This window comes from Pseudogymnoascus verrucosus (assembly GCF_001662655.1).
Source record: "Pseudogymnoascus verrucosus strain UAMH 10579 unplaced genomic scaffold scaffold_19, whole genome shotgun sequence".
Taxonomy (NCBI): Eukaryota; Fungi; Ascomycota; class Leotiomycetes; order Thelebolales; family Thelebolaceae; genus Pseudogymnoascus; species Pseudogymnoascus verrucosus.
In genome coordinates this window covers 235,362-253,188 of record NW_017263670.1, presented here as the reverse complement: position 1 = coordinate 253,188, position 17,827 = coordinate 235,362, and the positions used below count along the sequence as shown (strand labels likewise).

The following is a 17,827-nucleotide window of genomic DNA, read 5'->3' as shown; positions in this document are numbered from 1 at the left end:
AAGTCGATATGTCACCTCCCGGTCCCCCTCGAAGTCGCCATGGGCCTTGACAGTCCTTGTTGAAGACGACATGGTTGCTAAGAGTCTCTGCTGAAGTCGCGATGGCCTGTGGCAGTTCGCCTTGAAGTCGCTATGCCGTTTTGATAGTCCCTGTTAAAGTCGCAATGCCGCTTCACAGATATATCGAAATCGCAATGTCTGTTGAAGCCTCGATGCCTTTTTGGCAGACATATTGAAGACTTCATGAGGCGACAACCTCATACCATCGTCCCCGTCAAACAGTCAAGCGATCGCCTCGGTGTATTCGAACTCGATTTCCACAACCCCTAGCTCTCCATCAAATATTTGCGGTGTCGCTTTTCTCACTCTTTGCACAATGGCAGTGTTGCGCCTGTTCTATTCAAACACTCGTTCCAACCCGTGTTAGTACACTTCCTACCCCCACCTCACGTCAAGCCAGGGTTCATTCTCCAAGTGTTGTTCGCGCAACCCTGGCGCAACGAATTTCAACTGCTTCAGAGGCGACTATTTGCATCGTCTGACTCTAGGCATCGTACCGCCACTGCGTTCTGCAGCTCTCGAGCGAGAAACGAATACGATTTCTGTGCGACCCAGCTAAGCGTTCCGAGCCGGCGGCCCGCCGTTCGGGCCGCTGTCTAAAAAACGGTCGGTCCAGGCATTATATCCCCTCGAAACATCGCCCGCCCACGTGCCTAGTGGGCTATAACGATCGAGGTCGTCGAGTCTGGAGCCACAAGTTAGCATGGAGCAGAGAGTGGTTGTTGCGGGAGCAAGCAAAATAACATACCCAGCGAGCTGGCCACCCGGAGCGAGGCCGTTATTGCCCTGTTGCTGAGCTCCTGCCATGGGTTCATTATACGAGCGCCTGCGATATGTCAGTGCCATTTGCGAGATGCGAGGCAGATATACGAACGCATTCTCTCGGCCTCCATTGCCTAGAATGAACTCATTTTGGCCGGCATAGGAGTACCTGCGAAGAGTCAGCGCGTTCAAGAAGAGCAGCAAGAGGAACATAAAACATACCCATTCCCTAGGCCTCCCTCGAACGTGCTGTATCTTTCTCCATTACGCATCTGCTGGTTGGCCAAGAAGGGAATGGTGGGATCGCCAGGAAGAGTTATTCTACACGACAGTCAGCTGAGTACAGAGGAGCAGCGGGTGGTGGGTGCGCGCACTCTTCTTCGACGTCGGGCTCGTTGGGCGGGCCGTTGGCTTCGCCGCCTTCGTTCTGCTGCTCTCTGGACGCACCGTTGCGTCTGCCTTTACGCTTGCCGTTGCGTCCGCCGTTGCGTCCGCCATCATGTTTGCCACTGCGTCTACCGCCGTGTCCACTGTCGCGACCGCCGTCACGACCGCCGTCACGACCGCTGATGTGCGTATCGCCCATTGCGATGGGGATCCGCGCAGTACTTCCGTGCGTGGTGCGTGTAGCTGTGATGCGCGCTCGGCGCTGAACGGAGCGTGCGTGGCTTTGATCCGACTCACTGGGGCAATGGGGAGGTTGGCCTCTACTGAATCTACGTCTATGTTCGACGGCGGTTGCGGACTGCGGTGATAGCAGGCCGGGACACACTCGTCGGACGAGAAGTCTACGGCAATAGTGCGCGTCAGAACGAGGAGGGGTACAGGTGATGAACAGAGACAGTCTCGACTGGGTTGGCGTATGCTGTGAAGCTGTATTGATGATCGATGATGACAGCGGGCTTGATGATAACGGACACTGCGGGTGAGGCGGATGGCCGAGCAAGCGAATAACGGGGCTGTCGTGAGGAAACAAGGCCGGCGCAACAGCCTACCACGGTGACGAGGTGGAATCGGAAGTGTCGAAGCGATGCAACCTGTGAGGGGTAGGTGAATGCTATGAAGCTATGTCGATGTTTGAAGACGGAAGCTGCCTGTCTGGTGAAAGACAACGGCGCCAGCCAACAAAATTGCCGTTGAGGAAGATAATCAACGGTGTGTCTGGAGAGGAGAAGGATATACTTGGACAAGAGTGAGCGAGCCTGATCGATGAGGGATAGAGAGACAAGAGAGAAATATATAGAGAGATATCGAGAAAAGAAGAGTGAGAATGAGAGGGGGGAGAAAGATGTTATTTAATTGTTTCCTTCCCTTACTATTTAAGAATTGCTCGTTCGTTGTTTGTGACGAGAGAGAGTGAATGGGTGTTGTGTGTCTGTCTGTACATATAACATGTATGTATATTGTCGGTATTGTCGGACGCTCTGTCAGGCCTTCCGAGCTTGACTCGACAGCCAAGATCGGTCCAACGCGACCAATAGCAAGTCGCTCTGAGGAAGCAGTTCCAAAAGTGCAACGGTAATACTTACCATACATAAGCGCAATGGTAATACTTACATTTTGTTAGGCATACTAGAAATGCATGTACTCGTGCCGTACCCTTCACCGGTTGGAAACGCGACTAGACTTTCCTCCTGTCAGCCCAGCCCCGAAGATGATAAAAGAGGTTATGAATTAGGGATATTTGGTAATCAAGCATAATTCCATCTTCATTATGCCATGGAGGTGAAATGTATCGTTGAAGCGCAATCCACTTGCGGTTACACTTGCAGGAACGAAATGACTGAAGTGACCAAAAGGACCCTAGGACGGCTACTGGGCAACACCCGTTGCATAGCGTCGAGCTCAGTTATCTGAAAAAAATCCTCCAATTCTACTACTCCACTACTGATCCGAGTAGTAACATGTATGCGATACGCTGTACCGTACCCAGGTAGACCTATCGTCAACGAAACGGCCAAATCTACTAGACCTATTCTGCTCACCGAGGTGGATATGGCCAACTAGACCACTGACAAGACGAGTTACTGTTGTCACCGAGGGCCCTGACAGCTCTAAGAATACCGAGTGGGGCGCACTTTAAGAAAAGAAGTAGTGAGGATATATGCAGCAGAGAACAATCCATGGCTGGCCGCTGATGCATACAAATCCCGCCAGGCTGGACACCAAAGCGGGTCTTTGACAGAAGCGTTGTAGGGTCGCTGGAAAGGAGGGGCTGCAGGGTAAGTCGTGCATTTTTAGAGCTGTGACTTACCCTATCCATCCTACTTTCTAGGTGCGCCATGGGATCCCGCATGTTTTGGATTTTGTTTGGGGGGGTTGCTGGCCCGACATTGTGGAGAGGTCTTGGGTAGTTCGCAATAAGATGCCAGCTGAGCATGCAGAGATATGTCCAAAGTGCAGGTAATAGTGGGGTCTTAATGGGCATGGGTCAATCTATGTGAGTACAGGAATAATGAACATGGGGAAATGGGTAGGATCTTAGAATGGAGTGAGCTTCCAAGCCAAGGGGGATGGTCTCAGATTGGTGTTCGTGTTGTATCCCGCGCCCATTAACCCACAGCTAAGTTTCCTCGTTATTCTTATTCCTAGCACCCCTGAACGCACATATCTTGTACATACATGCTACACCTTCTTACATCGCCACTGACTCGATGGATGTAGCCGCACTGGCCTCGCCCAGAATACATGCGTCCGGAAACATAAACCGCAATAAACCTCCTCCGCCTTCGGCCCTTCCCGGGTTATGCCGTCCCCGCGCGTACTCAGCAAGCCACCGATGAAAGGTAACCGTACCCATACTCCTACACATACAGGCACCCGCCCCGACGTTCGATTGTTGTTAATATGGCGATGGCAAGGACCAGAGAACCAGTATCATCCAGGCGTACGAGAGATCAAACAGACTATGCGAACTTAACTGTCTACATTTGATCTGCAACATGGACTCTATGATGCGTTTTAAAAGGCAGAATCTACTCCCTGCCCGCACCTCTAACATCTCTTACCGCCCTTTTCTTCGACCAGCACCTTCCAGTCAAAATCCAAAGGCTTCCACCCCAGTGCCTTGAGCCTGTCCGCCTTGATCCTAGAGCTGCTTCCGATAAGATATCCCATATACACTGACCATCTTGAGGTCACCTCTTCAAGCGACTTGAGTTCCACCTCAGGCGTCCCGATCTTTCCCTCCTTGAACAGCCTTTCGCCAATCGCCTTGGCGCGATCCATCAGCGACACCTCGAATGCCTCAACCCAGTAGTAGCCGGAATCTCCGTATTCGATTCGACTTTGCTCGCCTTTCAATATCTCGTCAAAGACAAACAAGATTGCACGACCGAGATCACTAATGGAAACAGTGCTCCACGCATTCGTTCCCTTGCCCAGCAGGAACGAGGCGCCGTTCTCGATGATCGCGTTGTACCAGCCGACCTGGAACGTCTCCGTCTTGATCGCACCCTTCCCGTGGCCAAGGATGGTAGGCGGTGAGATGATGACAGAACGAACATTCTTCTCCTTGCTGAGAGTCCTGATCGCATTCTCACATGGGACTTGGATGCGGCTAGGATCCAGCGCCAAGATATCATCCAGGTCATCCACATCGCTGAAGACACGCGGCAAGAGCTCTCCCAAGACCGGGTGAGAAATGTTACTGGAGCCCGAAATGTGGACAATGGCAGGGCGGTCTGACTCCTTGAGCGACTTGTTCAAGGGGTTGAGCGCAGCGCCTTCGATGAGGGCTGCAATAGCTGTCTCCATACCAGGAGCTGCTTGGACAATAATATTCGCCTTCGAAGCCTCCGCACGAAGGAAATCAGAGTCCTCGAGCGATCCAATGACGGGCGTGACAGCCGATCCGTAAAATTTCCTTAGGATGTCTGCGTGTTCTTCACTCCGGACAAGCGCTCGGATGGGCAAATTTGGGCGGGCTTTCGTCAGGAAAGTGAGGAAGGTGCCTCCAATGTAGCCAGAGGCACCGATGAGGAAGATATTTGGGAGAGACATTGTGATCTCAAAATTGCGAGTAGATGCTGAAGATGTTATAAATGCCGTAGATGCTGGGAGTACTGGGATTGACAGTAGTGTTAAATCGAAGTATGGCAGCAAGCAACTATATATACCCCATGAATATGTCCATGTTATAGACAGCAACTGCATCTGAAACAGCATATTATAAACCCTCGATTTGAAAGCGAAGCTACCATTTTCGGAATTTCCGATCGAGAAAGTTTGTTTACTGATCAGTATCTTGGACACACGCAGCACTTATGACCTTATATGATGTTATGGCGATGCTCCTGAGCCGAAAGTTGGGGCGTTCAAAACTGCGGGGACAACCGCATCTCCGGTATGCCAGAACTCCGAATATTACCAAGTTTCGTCCACTCAAACCAGTGTTCAAGAATAAATGATGGCAAGATCTGACATAATCCCATATAAATCGCAGCCTCAAGCTGGCGACCCCATCGATAAGTAAGCAAACCCTTACATTACAGTTCACGATATACCAGACATATTCCGCCTAATGACAATCACTTTATTCTTAGCGCAGAGCTGTGTAAGGAACGCCAGAAAGCTCACTGTGGCAACATAACTATGCCTTTGGCTTGGAACCATGATGATATTTTGTTAGTAACACAAGCAAGACGCATCAAGCTACATACATGAAGCCACATACATGAAGCCACATACATGAGGCCACACACCTCAAGCCACACACCTCAAGCCACACACCTCAAGCCACACACCACTCCTCGAGCTTGGAACAAGAGGCAAGCGCTGCTCACGGGATCGCCGATACATGTACGCTACGTTGTACTATCACAATGAATCTTCCGCCTTGCCACGACACCAGCTGTGTCACCCGTTCGAATCACGCCGTGCCGCGAGTTAGTGGGCTAACAGGAAGAGTGCGGTCGGTTTAGTTCGATGTTGGACCAGGTAATCTATAAGGCATCTTCGTCATGTAGTCGTTTATTCATTTTGTGGGCTAGTTGCGGGGAAAAGGAAGTAGTGATACCCTATGGGCAGAGATGAGGCGAGGGAGCGCGGGTGGGATCGGACGGAACTAAAAATGGAGGATGAGAGGTCGGTGACAAGCTTAGTGACCTGTTACGTGGAGTATTTGCTATGGTTATGTGAAGAGTCACCAACCCTTAAACGCGCCCCAGTTGATGAACTACCGGGGAGGGGTAAGAGCCGCTAGGACATGCCAGATCTAATCCTCTATGGCGAGCACGACCCCTAGCCAGAGGTAGGCGAGTAATGGCCCGAGACGTTTAGGACACAGAACTGACGCAGACTCTAATTTTACGATTGGCCTATTCTCGGTTCGGACGAAGAATCTACAAGGAACCCATGGACGTATAATATGATCCGAAGTACGAGTATATTTTTACGATCCATGCCTGATACCCATACCTGGTTTAACAAGTCATGCCGACCGCTTCTCGTACAGATGAAGCAACCAATTGGCAGCTCGCATTGCCAGCCGTTCGTAAAAGCAGATGCGCTCGGACCAAGGCTCCGGGGAAGCAGGTGCGCGATCGGAAACGCGAGCTGTAACTTTATGTATGCTAAGCCACCAAGAGCATTGCCGTTTACCGTTGCAAGGAAGTCCCACCAGGCCACGTTGTACGTGGAGTGGAGGGTTTGTTTGGCTGAAAAACGCACGGCTCTGGACGCCGCAAACTAGAGGGTTACTGGTACGTGATGCAGAATCCTGTTGTCCTAGATCGATCGCCGAACGCCCGATCGGCTTGATTAATCACATACAGAAAGGCTGCAGCGCTCGGCCTCTTTCAGGGAAGGACTTTCTATATGTAGTCGCCGATAGGACGGGGATCGAAATGAGGCGGGCTGCATTGAGGGAAGGGATAGGATTTGAGCCAACTTTAAGATCTAGCCAGGAGACCCGCGTGTACTTTCGCCATCACTCCAGGTGAGAAATCGTGATAGGACTAGCCAGGGTGGGTTGAGGGGTCGATTTTTTGGATTGGTAGAGTAGTAGCGGTGTGGGATGGCTATTCCATGATTTATTCCACCAAAATACACCACATACTCCATTGGTAGAGACTCCAAGATGACCAAGCTCTTCATTCGATACCTGGCTTCTGGTCACCAAGACCCCTGACAACGGGCATATGTCTGGTAGATCCCGCTTGCGGCCTTAGGTATAACTCAAAAAGTACAGTAATAAAATATGCACAGCCTCATTTAGCGGATCCCAACTCACCAAACAGTGTTGAGTTACCTCTTGGATTCTCTTGGCGTCATTTCCACTCCCCAGACCGGTAGCCACAGAAGAATTATTGTGGCGTCTATCCTCGAAGTTGTATCTCTGACACCCTAGGCATCTGTTTAGTAGATCCCATTTACGGCCTTGGGAAAAACTCAAACAGAGCAGTATTAAATGTGTGTAGCTGTGCCCAAGGCCGCAAGTGAGATCTGTCAAACAGATTTCCACAACATCAAGGAGAGCTTACGAATAGTACCCGCAGGACGGACCACGGCCCAGCCCTCAGTTTCATACTGGCTAACTACCTGGGCACTCAAAATGCCATCCGCTGACCCGACACCGACTCGCGCGTCGGCGTTGGCAAAACGGACTGTGGTGAGAAGCAGGCTGCGAATCACTGCGAATGTTAGCTGACGGGAGGACAGTGGAAACCCGCGCGCATGTTGGGAAATTATATGACGCTTGGTAATTATCAGTTAGCACACACGCCACGCTACACTTGTCAGCCCTACAGTTGTGGTTGGTGATTGACGCTCGTTTGGGTGTTGAGAACCCTGTTGTGTTTCCAGGGGCCTCGGCAGAGTGACCAGGGCGGAAACAAGCGTGCCTCGGCGCCGTGCGTCCCTGCGCCCATTCCTAGATTGGCGCGGTGCTAGAAAATTAGGCTGTCAGTCTATTCTGTCCCAAGTAAAGCGCGGTGATATGCTAGGAGCCGATGTGGAGCATACGCGTGTAGCGCCGGGATCGCTGCGGAGTTTCTATGGAGACTGTGGAGTGAGATCTTCGACCTGTCTTTGATCCCGGTGGAGATTAAATGATGGATTGTGGATATCGCCTTGTAAGGCTAGCCTGGATTGAGCTGGTGGGAGGAGGACGGAGATGACGGATTGCCCTCCTCCGGCGGCGAGCCTCGACATGGACGCGCATGCAATTTTTCAGGACAGAGTGTCCTGTATCTATGTGTACCTGGGACCAGAGGGTACTCGTATGATACTCAAGGCTTAGTATATGGTACTCATTCTGACCATCCCACTCTATGGCGTCCCATCGCCGCGTTGTTCAGCTCATGAGAAGAAACCAATGCCGTAAACAATCCAATGCCGTGAATTGCCGCACGCCGCCGCAAATTGCCTATACCCCCGTACATCTTTGATGGGGGAAGAGAGCAGCGTGGGGGCTTCCTTCAACATAAAGTACGTGGGGTTGATGGGGATGAACTCCCAGCAGTCTCTGAATCCCCCACTACCCCTCTCCATTCTCAAACCCCACGTATGCACCCATGTGGTGGATGGTAGTGCAGAGTATGTCAAAGTGCATTGTGCACCTAAGAAAGGCCAATGGTGTCCCAGGTAATATCCCTAAACTCTCCGATCCCCCAACCCACGCCTTAAAGCATAAAACATCTGATATGATCCAAGGCTGGGATGCAAGGTGGGGGTTGTAGTATGGGAAACAAGAATCCCACCCAAATCTTGGGTACTCTCAGTCAACCTTCAGCCTATGCTGTTGGGAAGGCACGCGAGCACCTACCGAAACGGTTGAGGGATATACCCCCCACTCCCCCAACTTTAGCTGTTGAATGCCACGCACTCCCACTCTCACCCCCACCATCTATACCGCCCCGCACCCGCTGCCTCGTGAGGGTGCGGACTGTGTTGGCAATTTCCAGAAACCGCCCCCAACAGCTCTTCCCAATGACATTCCCTCGTATTGGAAAGTTGGTAGCTCTGCATGGTTTGCAGTGGGCTGTTAGGCTATCCCCAAGGCATATGCATGGAGGGCGGTGAGCGTGGGGTTGGCAAGGCGCGTCGGTCACCGAGTGCGCTGGCGACTCTGCGAATTAGTGATGCTGGTGCGCCCGCGGAGGTGACGAAACAAGGTAGAAACAGAAATAGGGCCAGAAATGGCGTCCTAGTAATTCTGATATTAAAGCGCACGGTACAATTGTACAAAGCACATGTCAAGAGTCTTAGCTCCCGCCTCAAAATAGAAGCATATTCATGGTGCTGACGTCTCGGGAGATTAAAGGCCGCGTTTGCCGCCTTGATGCGATTTGATTTGCTCGGCTGTCGTACTCGGATCAGGTAACCCAACCCGTAAGCGTGGCGGAGGGTTAGTTGGGCCGCGTCGGCACCGTCCGCGCTTGCGCAGGATCGGGCGGCGCATATATTACCGGTGAAGATTTGGAATGAATGAGCGGTGAGGGAAGTTATTAGGCGGCGGCTTTCCTATTTTGGTGGTTTTCCGCGGTGGTGGATATATGGTGTGGTGTGATGGTCGAGTTTGCGTTGAGGAAAGGGCGTCGTGAGGAAAGGCATTGTGAGTAGAGTTGGGAGAGGAGGGACATGTACTTCTCAGGTGATACCTGCTAATAAGTATAGTGGGCAACTGGGTTCAACTTCTGCACAAACAGTTTTTGAATTTCGGGCTGCAGTGAAGGAAATGCAGTCTGTAATGGACTTTTCGTAGTAGAAGAGTTGTGGGAGCGCGTTTGGCCTAGCTAGGATCGCGAGGTGGTGGTAAAGACGTCCAGTTGTAGAAGAGTTGCGCGAGCGCGTTTGGTCGGGCCAGGATCGCGAGACCAGCTGTAGAGGGGCGATCAGCCAGCGGCCTTCAAATACCACTAACGAGCGACGTATTAATCTCCCTATTCTTGCCATTGTCGTCCTCGATAGCCATTCGGTACCTGCCCAAGTCACCAAGACATTCAATCCATGTATCCTCGAAAGCTGGGACGGTCTCTAGAAGAAGCGTCATCATTAAGTACGCAAGGTAGATGAAGGCGAGCATGTAGTTAAGAGATGCGGGGAGTCTGGTACGAAGGAGCTCGAGGGATGATAGTGGTTCAATCTATGATGTATGGAGTGAGAAATAAGTTGATGAACATGGTACTTAGAGGAAGAGCACGCAAGCGTTATTGAAGAGATAGCATCATATGTGTAATTTATATCGCGAATTATAACTAGCGGGTATGACAAAGGAAATATTTGATTCATAGTCTATGTCCGTGGCCGTATATATAACCCTATGTTGTGGTGATCGTAGAGTATACATAAATTACATGGTTGATAGATCGTCTAAAGTTTTGTTCATCGCTCGTTTCTGCCATTATCCGTTTTCCCGCCCGCCATTAATCGTTATGGTCATCCAACCACCCATGCGTACATCATTAATCTCGTGGATAGCCTCTCGTCGAACACCCTGCGTAGATAGTGTGTCTTGAGCTGCCACCCTCTGTATGGAACAGGGAGGGTATCGGTGTTCGAGCACACTCACTTCCGCTGTTGGGGCTTGTGCTTGTGCTTGTGGTTCTTCCTTGTCGGGCGTCTCTGGAGACGATCCCTATCCTCCTGTAGGCCGAGTAGATGGAGGAGGTGTGTAATCGGAGGGTCCACGGAGTGTAACCAGTTGTCGATCGGATCGTAGGGAGATTCGAGGTTACTGGCGGGCAACCTGGACGGGGTTAGCGGGTGGATGGTAGTGGAAGGGGAGAGGGATTGGATGCATACCCATTGTGAGGAGCTTCGTCAATGGGAGACAGAAGAGGCTCGTGGAGGCCTGCGAAGGAGTTACTATCGAACGCGTTAGCGGAAGTCAGCCATGAGGGGACAGAAGAGCGGCGGCTTACCCGTTCCAGGGACCTCCTTCGTGTACTCCAGGTCCCTCACCGTTCTGGGGCTGTTGCATAGGGAGCAGGTCCGTCATGGTGGGGGCATCGAGAACTATACTAGGGGTGCGTCAGTGGGTGTATACGAGGACCAAGCGGTGGTATGCGTACTCGTCTTCACTGCCATCCTCGGCCACATTATTGTTTCCATCTGCCTGGCCACCCTCTTTAGTAGCGTCATGGCGTCCAGTATTGCCACCGCGTGGAGTGGACATTCCGATGGGGGGATAGCGTGGGCCAGGGTGGTGACTTGAGCTGATGAGGTTGGACGGAGCGCCACGAAGGCACAGGTATGCCGACGAGGTAACAAGAGCTGGTCTGAACAAGAACTGCAAAGACACGGTTGTGTAGTGGAGTATGTGAGGAGTGACTCGAGCGGCAGCAAGCTACGAAGTGCTACGAAGTAGCAGATGAAGCTTTGAAACCAATGGGATTTGGGCGGCAGCCAGAGCTGGCTAGGTGTGTCGGATGGTGTGCCGAGAAGATAGAGATATACCGCCTGGGTTTGTGGGATGCTCGAAAGACAGGAAGATCCGGTCAAATTGGCGGTCGAGTGGGTACGAGGAGGCAGTTATGTCTTCTTACTAGAGAGGCACGAGTGTCAGTAAGAGCTGGCGAGGTACAGAGGGCGGCGGGGGCAAAGGCATGGCGATTACTTCTTAGGTAAGGAATGTTGCGATAATAAGGAGCGTCGTAAAGGTGAAAATTCGAATCGTGTAGTTAAGGAATGGATCCGAATAGCACAGGTAAGAAGTGGCGGCGAGGAGGGGAAGTAACAAGAGGTGCGGATAGCGGAGATAACGAAGCTGCACGGATGGCGAGTATTCAGTGTAATAACTGGGAATAGACAGACAAAGTATGTATAAGGAGTGAGGCGAAGGGGTATAATGAATGTGTGAGCGACGAGTGCAGATCGTGTGGGTAGGAAAGAAAAAAATGTGGGAGAGAAGCAGAGTATAAATATAAAGGCGACGATGGGAGCTATTACGACGACCCTGTGAGGGAGTGAGAAATATTGGGGGATTGACTGACATGAACAGGGATAATCCGTCGGTGCTGTGAGTGGGTGCAGAAATGGGGAAGCTCAAGCCAACGAACGAGGATTTGAGTGGTGGGAAGGAAGGACGTAAGTGATTAGCCTTGTTGAGGTTGCCGGACGTCAAACCAGCGAGGTACCACACACCAGTCAACGAACTCACCCACACAGCTCACTGGCTTCCCCAACCTCATGTCCCAATTTCGCTCAAACAGGCAAGAAAGAATGATCGGGAACGACAGCGCAACAATGGGCATTGTTCGTCCCGGCCTCCACGGACGACGGAAGTCGGTGCTGCGCCTCCATGGATCAGTATGTCGACGAGGCAGCCGTGTACCCTTGAGTGCCGCATCGCATCAAACAAAGTGTACCTTTCTGGAAAGAAAGGCAACGAGCCCACTCTGCCCACACTGCCCACACTACCTACCGCCATGATGGGAGATAGTGTCCCTAGCGGTCTATTAGTGGGGGAGTTGCATGGGGACAGCGATTAGGTGGGTTGGTGCCTCGTGCTTCCTGGAGGGAGACAAGCAAGGGGTCCAACGGAGCCGGGCTCTTAGGAAGTCCACTCTCTGGCGATCTTCCCCACTCTCACCGCCACTCCTACTGACTTTAGACGATGTTTTGCAGCACCCTCCCTACTGTAGTTAGTACAGGTCAATATGTCAATCAAGTACCGAAGATGTACAGAAACTACCCTGGTCTTGTACGCAGTACGAATGTACATATGGCAGCAGTTCAGCAAACGCGTTTGCTTACCCATTCGTATTAGCCTCGAAAAAGAATGGCGATCGCCCTCGGTGAGAGTCGTCCATGGCTGTCCTTTCCTGTCGCACCAACTCGCGGGTAACGTGGAAACTACCTCTCTTGACAGGGAGGCCCAATTGTTCGACGTTCATAGTGCGCGCATTTGCGCTTTGACTTCAGGTATACATACGTCAATATTGAACATACATACAGTATGCCCTCCCAGTTACCAGATACTGAACACCCGGCAGCCCTGTAAATTTGATATTGCCCCCCGCCCACGGACGTCGGCAGTGACACGCCGTGATCGTCATCTGCCCTGAAGCGCAGGGACCAGCACAGTACCAATTCCCGTATATATCTTCCCCAAGGAGACAAGCAAGATACAACTGGCACTGTATAGGCGGTACAACGCGCTTGTATTCCTATAATTGACGACACAAATGCGAGAAAAAAGAGACAGCAAATCCAGCACTCCCAACGGCCATTCAATGGACATAGCATGGCGCCCAATCAACCACCGGTCGCTGGTGATTGGTCCATCCGTGTTTCACGATCATTCTGGAATGTAAATGTAAGACACTATTTGAAAAAATTCTTCGGGCTGCGCTGCCTGGACGTAGTAGGGTGCGTCGATGTTGGTGGCGGCTTGAAGACCATGAATGGCGGGGTGCCGTGGTCAGCCATGGCACCCGCTGGATGCCGTTCTGTATAGTTCATGCGCACAACCGCTGGGTAAATTAATTGAATAGGAACATTCCGCGCATAAACCACATCGTGCACCCAACAATATTCAGTGGCTGGACTTTGACTCAGCCAATCGGTCAAGTTGGCATTAGAAGGGTTCGCACTGACCAAAGTAACAACCAACCACGCATAAACGATGCCCGTGGAGCCACTGCTCATATGGATTATGGGCATAATGATTTCAGCCTCGCTGCATCTCAGCCGTTCGGACAGCCGATCCATCAAATTTGTACAGCGAGAGTGCGGAGGTGCATCTCATCCATCCCCATGTACCAGAAATTCACGCAATAGAACTTCCAGCTCTAGGATTGATATCAGATGGCAAATGCCAGTTTATTTTCAACCTTAATTCGTGTGGTTGAGCAGAAACAAAATGAGAGCAAGCAGTGCCGAGCCAGGACCACCATCCTCCCTGGATGTGTACTGGTACATATATACCGCGTACCATAAGTATAGATAAGTACTTTGGAGACACTTCATTGTGAGTGCCGCGTTCCAGATCCACCAGTTGAACAAGACCCCTTGATATATGTATCGGATATGTATTAGTCGAGGCCATACCCGCGCTCCACTAGAGCTCTCAACTAGGCGGCCTGTCAAAAGTTTTGTTCCGCGACCCGTCTGATGATTGTTTGGTACCGCGGAAAAAAGCCAAGACATCCAAGATACGCAAGACGAGATAGCTTGGCACTGCAAAAAGGCCAAGACATCCAAGACAACATCCAACAACACCCAAAAACATCCGACGGCATCCAAGAGCATCCAAGAGCATCCAAGAGCATCCAAGATATTTCAAAGAAGCCTAGCGTGAGACAGCGTTTCCTCGCAGGAGGTGCTGGGAACAAAATCCTTCCTCAAAACCGGTTTCTCTCCATACGCGTTTCAACTCCCAATACTTGGCGCGGCTGAAAATGGCGACAAACCCTCATCTGGTCTAATCTCCCGATATCCCTACGTGCCTCACCACCTGCTCGTGCACCGAGACGGAAGGGTGAACAAGTTCCATCACGCTAGACTAACTCTCCGCTGTCACACACCGCAACAAAATGCTGCGGCACCACCACACTCAGCCACGATCGCAGCCTCAGCCACACCACGTAACATGTTACGTGCATTCGTCGCCAGCAAACCACACGCTGTAGCACGGATGTTCAACAGGAATCACAGCGCTAGAAGGACCCATGGAACAACCTGCCAATACGCCTGAATCCTCCATCGGGGTAAATAAACGAGACAATCTCGTATATGCGGGACTGGAGTAGTAGTACCCCAGGGAAGGTTGCTTGTCTCACATTGCTTTCCCTACTGGCCTGTAGTTGCCCTCTCTCCCACGTGACAACCGCTTGATTGGAAGAAAGAGAGGTTAAGATCATTGAGGCTTTCGAGAAGGCTTTGGTAGTGTTCCTGGTGCCTGCATAGAGCTTAGCCCGAGTGTGTTTGGTTTGCAACCCACCCACCACCTCTCACCATTTTTGCCGCTGATCTCACCTCACCCCCCCCTTTTTTGCCTTCCTTCCCTGCCACACCCCCTTTCCCTTTCTCAGCAATTTTTGAGTGAAAATTAGGATTGCTCCCGTGATGTTCTCCAATTTCCTTTGACACGGAGTCGACCCCGGAGCCTTCCTGTCTTGTGATCGGAACCCCCTGCATAAGGCTGGCTGCCACGTCAGCGTTCGCACGATGAGCCGCAAGCACAACGATCTGCGATACTGTGCCTATGACTCCGTGCTACCTAAAAAAACTCTTCCTTGCGTAGTAACGGCGCCCCGTGTGGAGTAGAAAGGCCCGATGGCCTGGATGGGCCATCGGATTGTTCATGTGGTGTGAGGTTGCACGTGCTTTTGTGGCTGCGCGGAGCCTTGTAATTGAGCCCATCTCATTAGTCGCGCGGAAAGTAAACGGAGAGCGGAGGTTGAAGGTATTGTTGACAATAGGTCGTACTTTGAAGCAGTTTCGTCAATAACTGAAACTATTCTTCGGCTTTTTGGGTTATCTAACAGAGTCAATAATATGTATGAAGCAATAGCTACTTTATTGCAAATAAGATATGAATACCTGCCATAGCTGGGTCTAGGAAAGAAAGAAGTCACGTCTTGAGGGAAGCAAACGCACGTGATGGGGAGTATTCTGTGGCTTGCTTACGTGGCTATGAAAAGGCTGAAACAATGGCTCACGCACTGTTCTACTGAGCAAATAGCATCGCATGCCTGATCAGAGTTTTCACGGAGGGAAAGAAGGCAGGGATGAGTCCATGAAGGAATTTAAAAAAATACGACGGAATGTTGGGGCTTATTTTGGCATATTCTGGATGTCTTGAGAGTGCAATTCGAGATTTTGATAAACTCTCTGAGGGCCTACACTTTAATAGAGTCGCGCTATCCTATTTAGGACTAACGTAGCCCTAAAATGATGGGACTATCCATTAGCGACCGCGCACGATCGGCACGGTCCGCCCCGCTAGGCTTATTGAGGGCATAATTTTCTACAATTTATCACCACACAGTCACGTGCATCCAATCAACCATTTCTCATCTCGCTTATCTCATCGAACCCAAACATGGCTTATCTCAGCGTCGGCGATCCTCTCAGCGATCGTCTCGACGATATCGACGATGGGACAGCGGATCTCATCGCCAAGCTACAGCTCCGATATCTGGGGTTGAGCGGGTCCTCGGCGGCGGGGAAGGGTCGCAGTGGAGAATTCACCGACGAATCACACGCCTTGCAGCTGCAACAGCAAGAGCTGGAAAATGACGATCTATCTTTCTCAAATGGGAGCATGGCTCAAAGTTCGGATTATGCCCAAAGTCACGTGCCGACTGTTCTGAACACAACTTCACAGGCAAGCATTGCTGGTGGAGATCACGATCTCGCCCAAACTCCCAAAGAACATGCCGGACTACCATATTCCAAGGATTTCAAGGCTTCCCTGGGGCGTCGGATACTGTCAAAGCTTAAAAGCCTCTTCACACCCGTAACGGTCAATTATGACACAGATCTTTGTGAAGCATGCGGTGATGAGAAGACACTTGAGGAACTTGGATGTGGTCCATGCGGCCATGAGTACTGTCGCGATTGTCTCCAGGACCTTGTCACGGCGGCGATTACAGACCAATCCCTCTTTCCGCCACGTTGCTGTCGCCAACCAATTGCTTTGGAGGCAATCCACACACTCCTGACTTCCGACCTGGTCGATGCTTTTATCGACAAAAGGGTCGAGTATGAGACTCCGAACAAAACGTATTGCTCTGTACAGACCTGTTCAGCGTTTATCAAACTCGCCAACATTGCCAACAACGTGGCTACATGTCTCAAATGCGACTCAAAGACATGCACACTGTGCAAAGAAGCCGCTCATGGCAACGGAGAATGCCCCAGTGATCCAGAGTTTGAGCAGATCTTGCAAATGGTGAGAGAGAATGGCTGGCAACGATGCTACATGTGTTCGAGTGTGGTGGAACTGAACTATGGCTGCAACCATATCACGTAAGTTCCCAATCACACCCCACAGAGACCTCAAATGCTAACACTATAATAGCTGTCGTTGTGGCACTGAATTCTGCTACCTCTGCGGGCTGAGATGGAAAGTCTGCACCTGCGCGCAATGGGACGAACATCGACTCATTGAGCATGCAAACGTGCTTGTAGCTCGTCGACAAGCGACTCGTGGATTGCGACTGCGCGAGAGATTCGAGTCGTTCAAACGCACAATTCAGAATCTTCGAGAGAACCACGAATGTCAGCATCTTGACTGGCGTTATATCCAGGGTCCCGGATACTGCGAAATATGCGGCCAATTGATGATTACTAGGTTCATTCAAGAATGCAAGCAGTGTTATATTGTGGCTTGCAGGCGATGCAGGAAGCATAGGATGTAAGGATTATATGTATTTCAGGATGGATGGTCTGGCCGCAACAGGAGTAGATGGATCACAAAGTTGGAGTTGGAGATGGTCCGTCTACGCCTCGTCATACGCATGGGCATATTTGATTGCATCCTTGTAGTCGTATTATCAGAAAAGCTGCTTGGAGATGAAATGGTGGACATGGATGGAAGGGTAGCATTCAGTCAATGAAAAAAATCCAGCAGTTGATGTTTCTAAATGAATAAAACTGTTACATGATGTGTGTTCCAACTACGCGGTATGTAACCAAACCTCAGAAGTGCCTTGATTGTATGTGGTATGTTTGTGGGCTCCGTATGCCGTTTTAACTGAGGCGCATGATGGAATGCTTCACCCTGTACAATGAGTTCGATCTACTGTTTATATTTCACCAAATTTCACCTAATCGTATTGTTGAGTGTGTTTTACAGGTGCTTAAATGCCAGGCTTTGAATACATATATAATTTAAAGGAAATATAGTGCTAATTGAGAGTCCGGAACCCGTTTGCAATTCGTTTGCCGTGTGATCTGCCATTCAAAAAAACAAATCCGAACCATTCAAAATTGTTCTCAACTCTTTCAAACCCCAACGACCCCCAAATTCTTTTGAACCTTTCCAAATCCTTCAAATACCAATTCTTTCGAACCTTTCCAGATTTTTCAAATGATTAACTGGAGCTGGTAAGTA

The 17,827-nt window shown here is 50.7% G+C and overlaps 4 protein-coding genes across 4 annotated transcripts; 1 reads left to right on the top strand and 3 right to left on the bottom strand.

Moving 5' to 3' along the window:
• Positions 1 to 615: 615 nt before the first annotated feature.
• Positions 616 to 1,408, bottom strand: VE01_04854 (uncharacterized protein; the record flags this gene model as incomplete). Its single annotated transcript, XM_018274322.1, has 5 exons — positions 616 to 745; positions 809 to 886; positions 935 to 991; positions 1,045 to 1,143; positions 1,197 to 1,408. The coding sequence occupies 5 exons, from the start codon at positions 1,406 to 1,408 to the stop codon at positions 616 to 618; spliced, it is 576 nt and encodes a 191-aa protein (XP_018130798.1).
• Positions 1,409 to 3,733: 2,325 nt separating this feature from the next.
• On the bottom strand, positions 3,734 to 5,410 carry VE01_04853 (uncharacterized protein). Its single transcript, XM_018274321.2, has 2 exons — positions 5,401 to 5,410; positions 3,734 to 5,354 (listed from the first exon to the last, which is right to left on the bottom strand). Exon 2 carries the CDS (start codon positions 4,987 to 4,989, stop codon positions 3,817 to 3,819), a length of 1,173 nt encoding a protein of 390 aa, XP_018130821.2. The 5' UTR covers positions 4,990 to 5,354; positions 5,401 to 5,410; the 3' UTR covers positions 3,734 to 3,816.
• A 4,260-nt stretch (positions 5,411 to 9,670) lies between these two features.
• On the bottom strand, positions 9,671 to 10,939 carry VE01_04852 (uncharacterized protein; the record flags this gene model as incomplete). Its single annotated transcript, XM_018274320.1, has 5 exons — positions 9,671 to 9,869; positions 10,334 to 10,510; positions 10,567 to 10,629; positions 10,686 to 10,784; positions 10,836 to 10,939. 5 exons carry the CDS (start codon positions 10,937 to 10,939, stop codon positions 9,671 to 9,673), a joined length of 642 nt encoding a protein of 213 aa, XP_018130820.1.
• Positions 10,940 to 15,811: 4,872 nt separating this feature from the next.
• Positions 15,812 to 17,342, top strand: VE01_04851 (uncharacterized protein; the record flags this gene model as incomplete). Its single annotated transcript, XM_018274319.2, has 2 exons — positions 15,812 to 16,740; positions 16,793 to 17,342. The coding sequence occupies 2 exons, from the start codon at positions 15,812 to 15,814 to the stop codon at positions 17,130 to 17,132; spliced, it is 1,269 nt and encodes a 422-aa protein (XP_018130801.1). The 3' UTR covers positions 17,133 to 17,342.
• Positions 17,343 to 17,827: the final 485 nt, after the last annotated feature.

Excerpts from the sequence above, each read along its gene's own strand:
- VE01_04853 (XM_018274321.2), bottom strand. The coding sequence starts at position 4,989 with ATGCTGTTTCAGATGCAGTTGCTGTCTATAACATGGACATATTCATGG.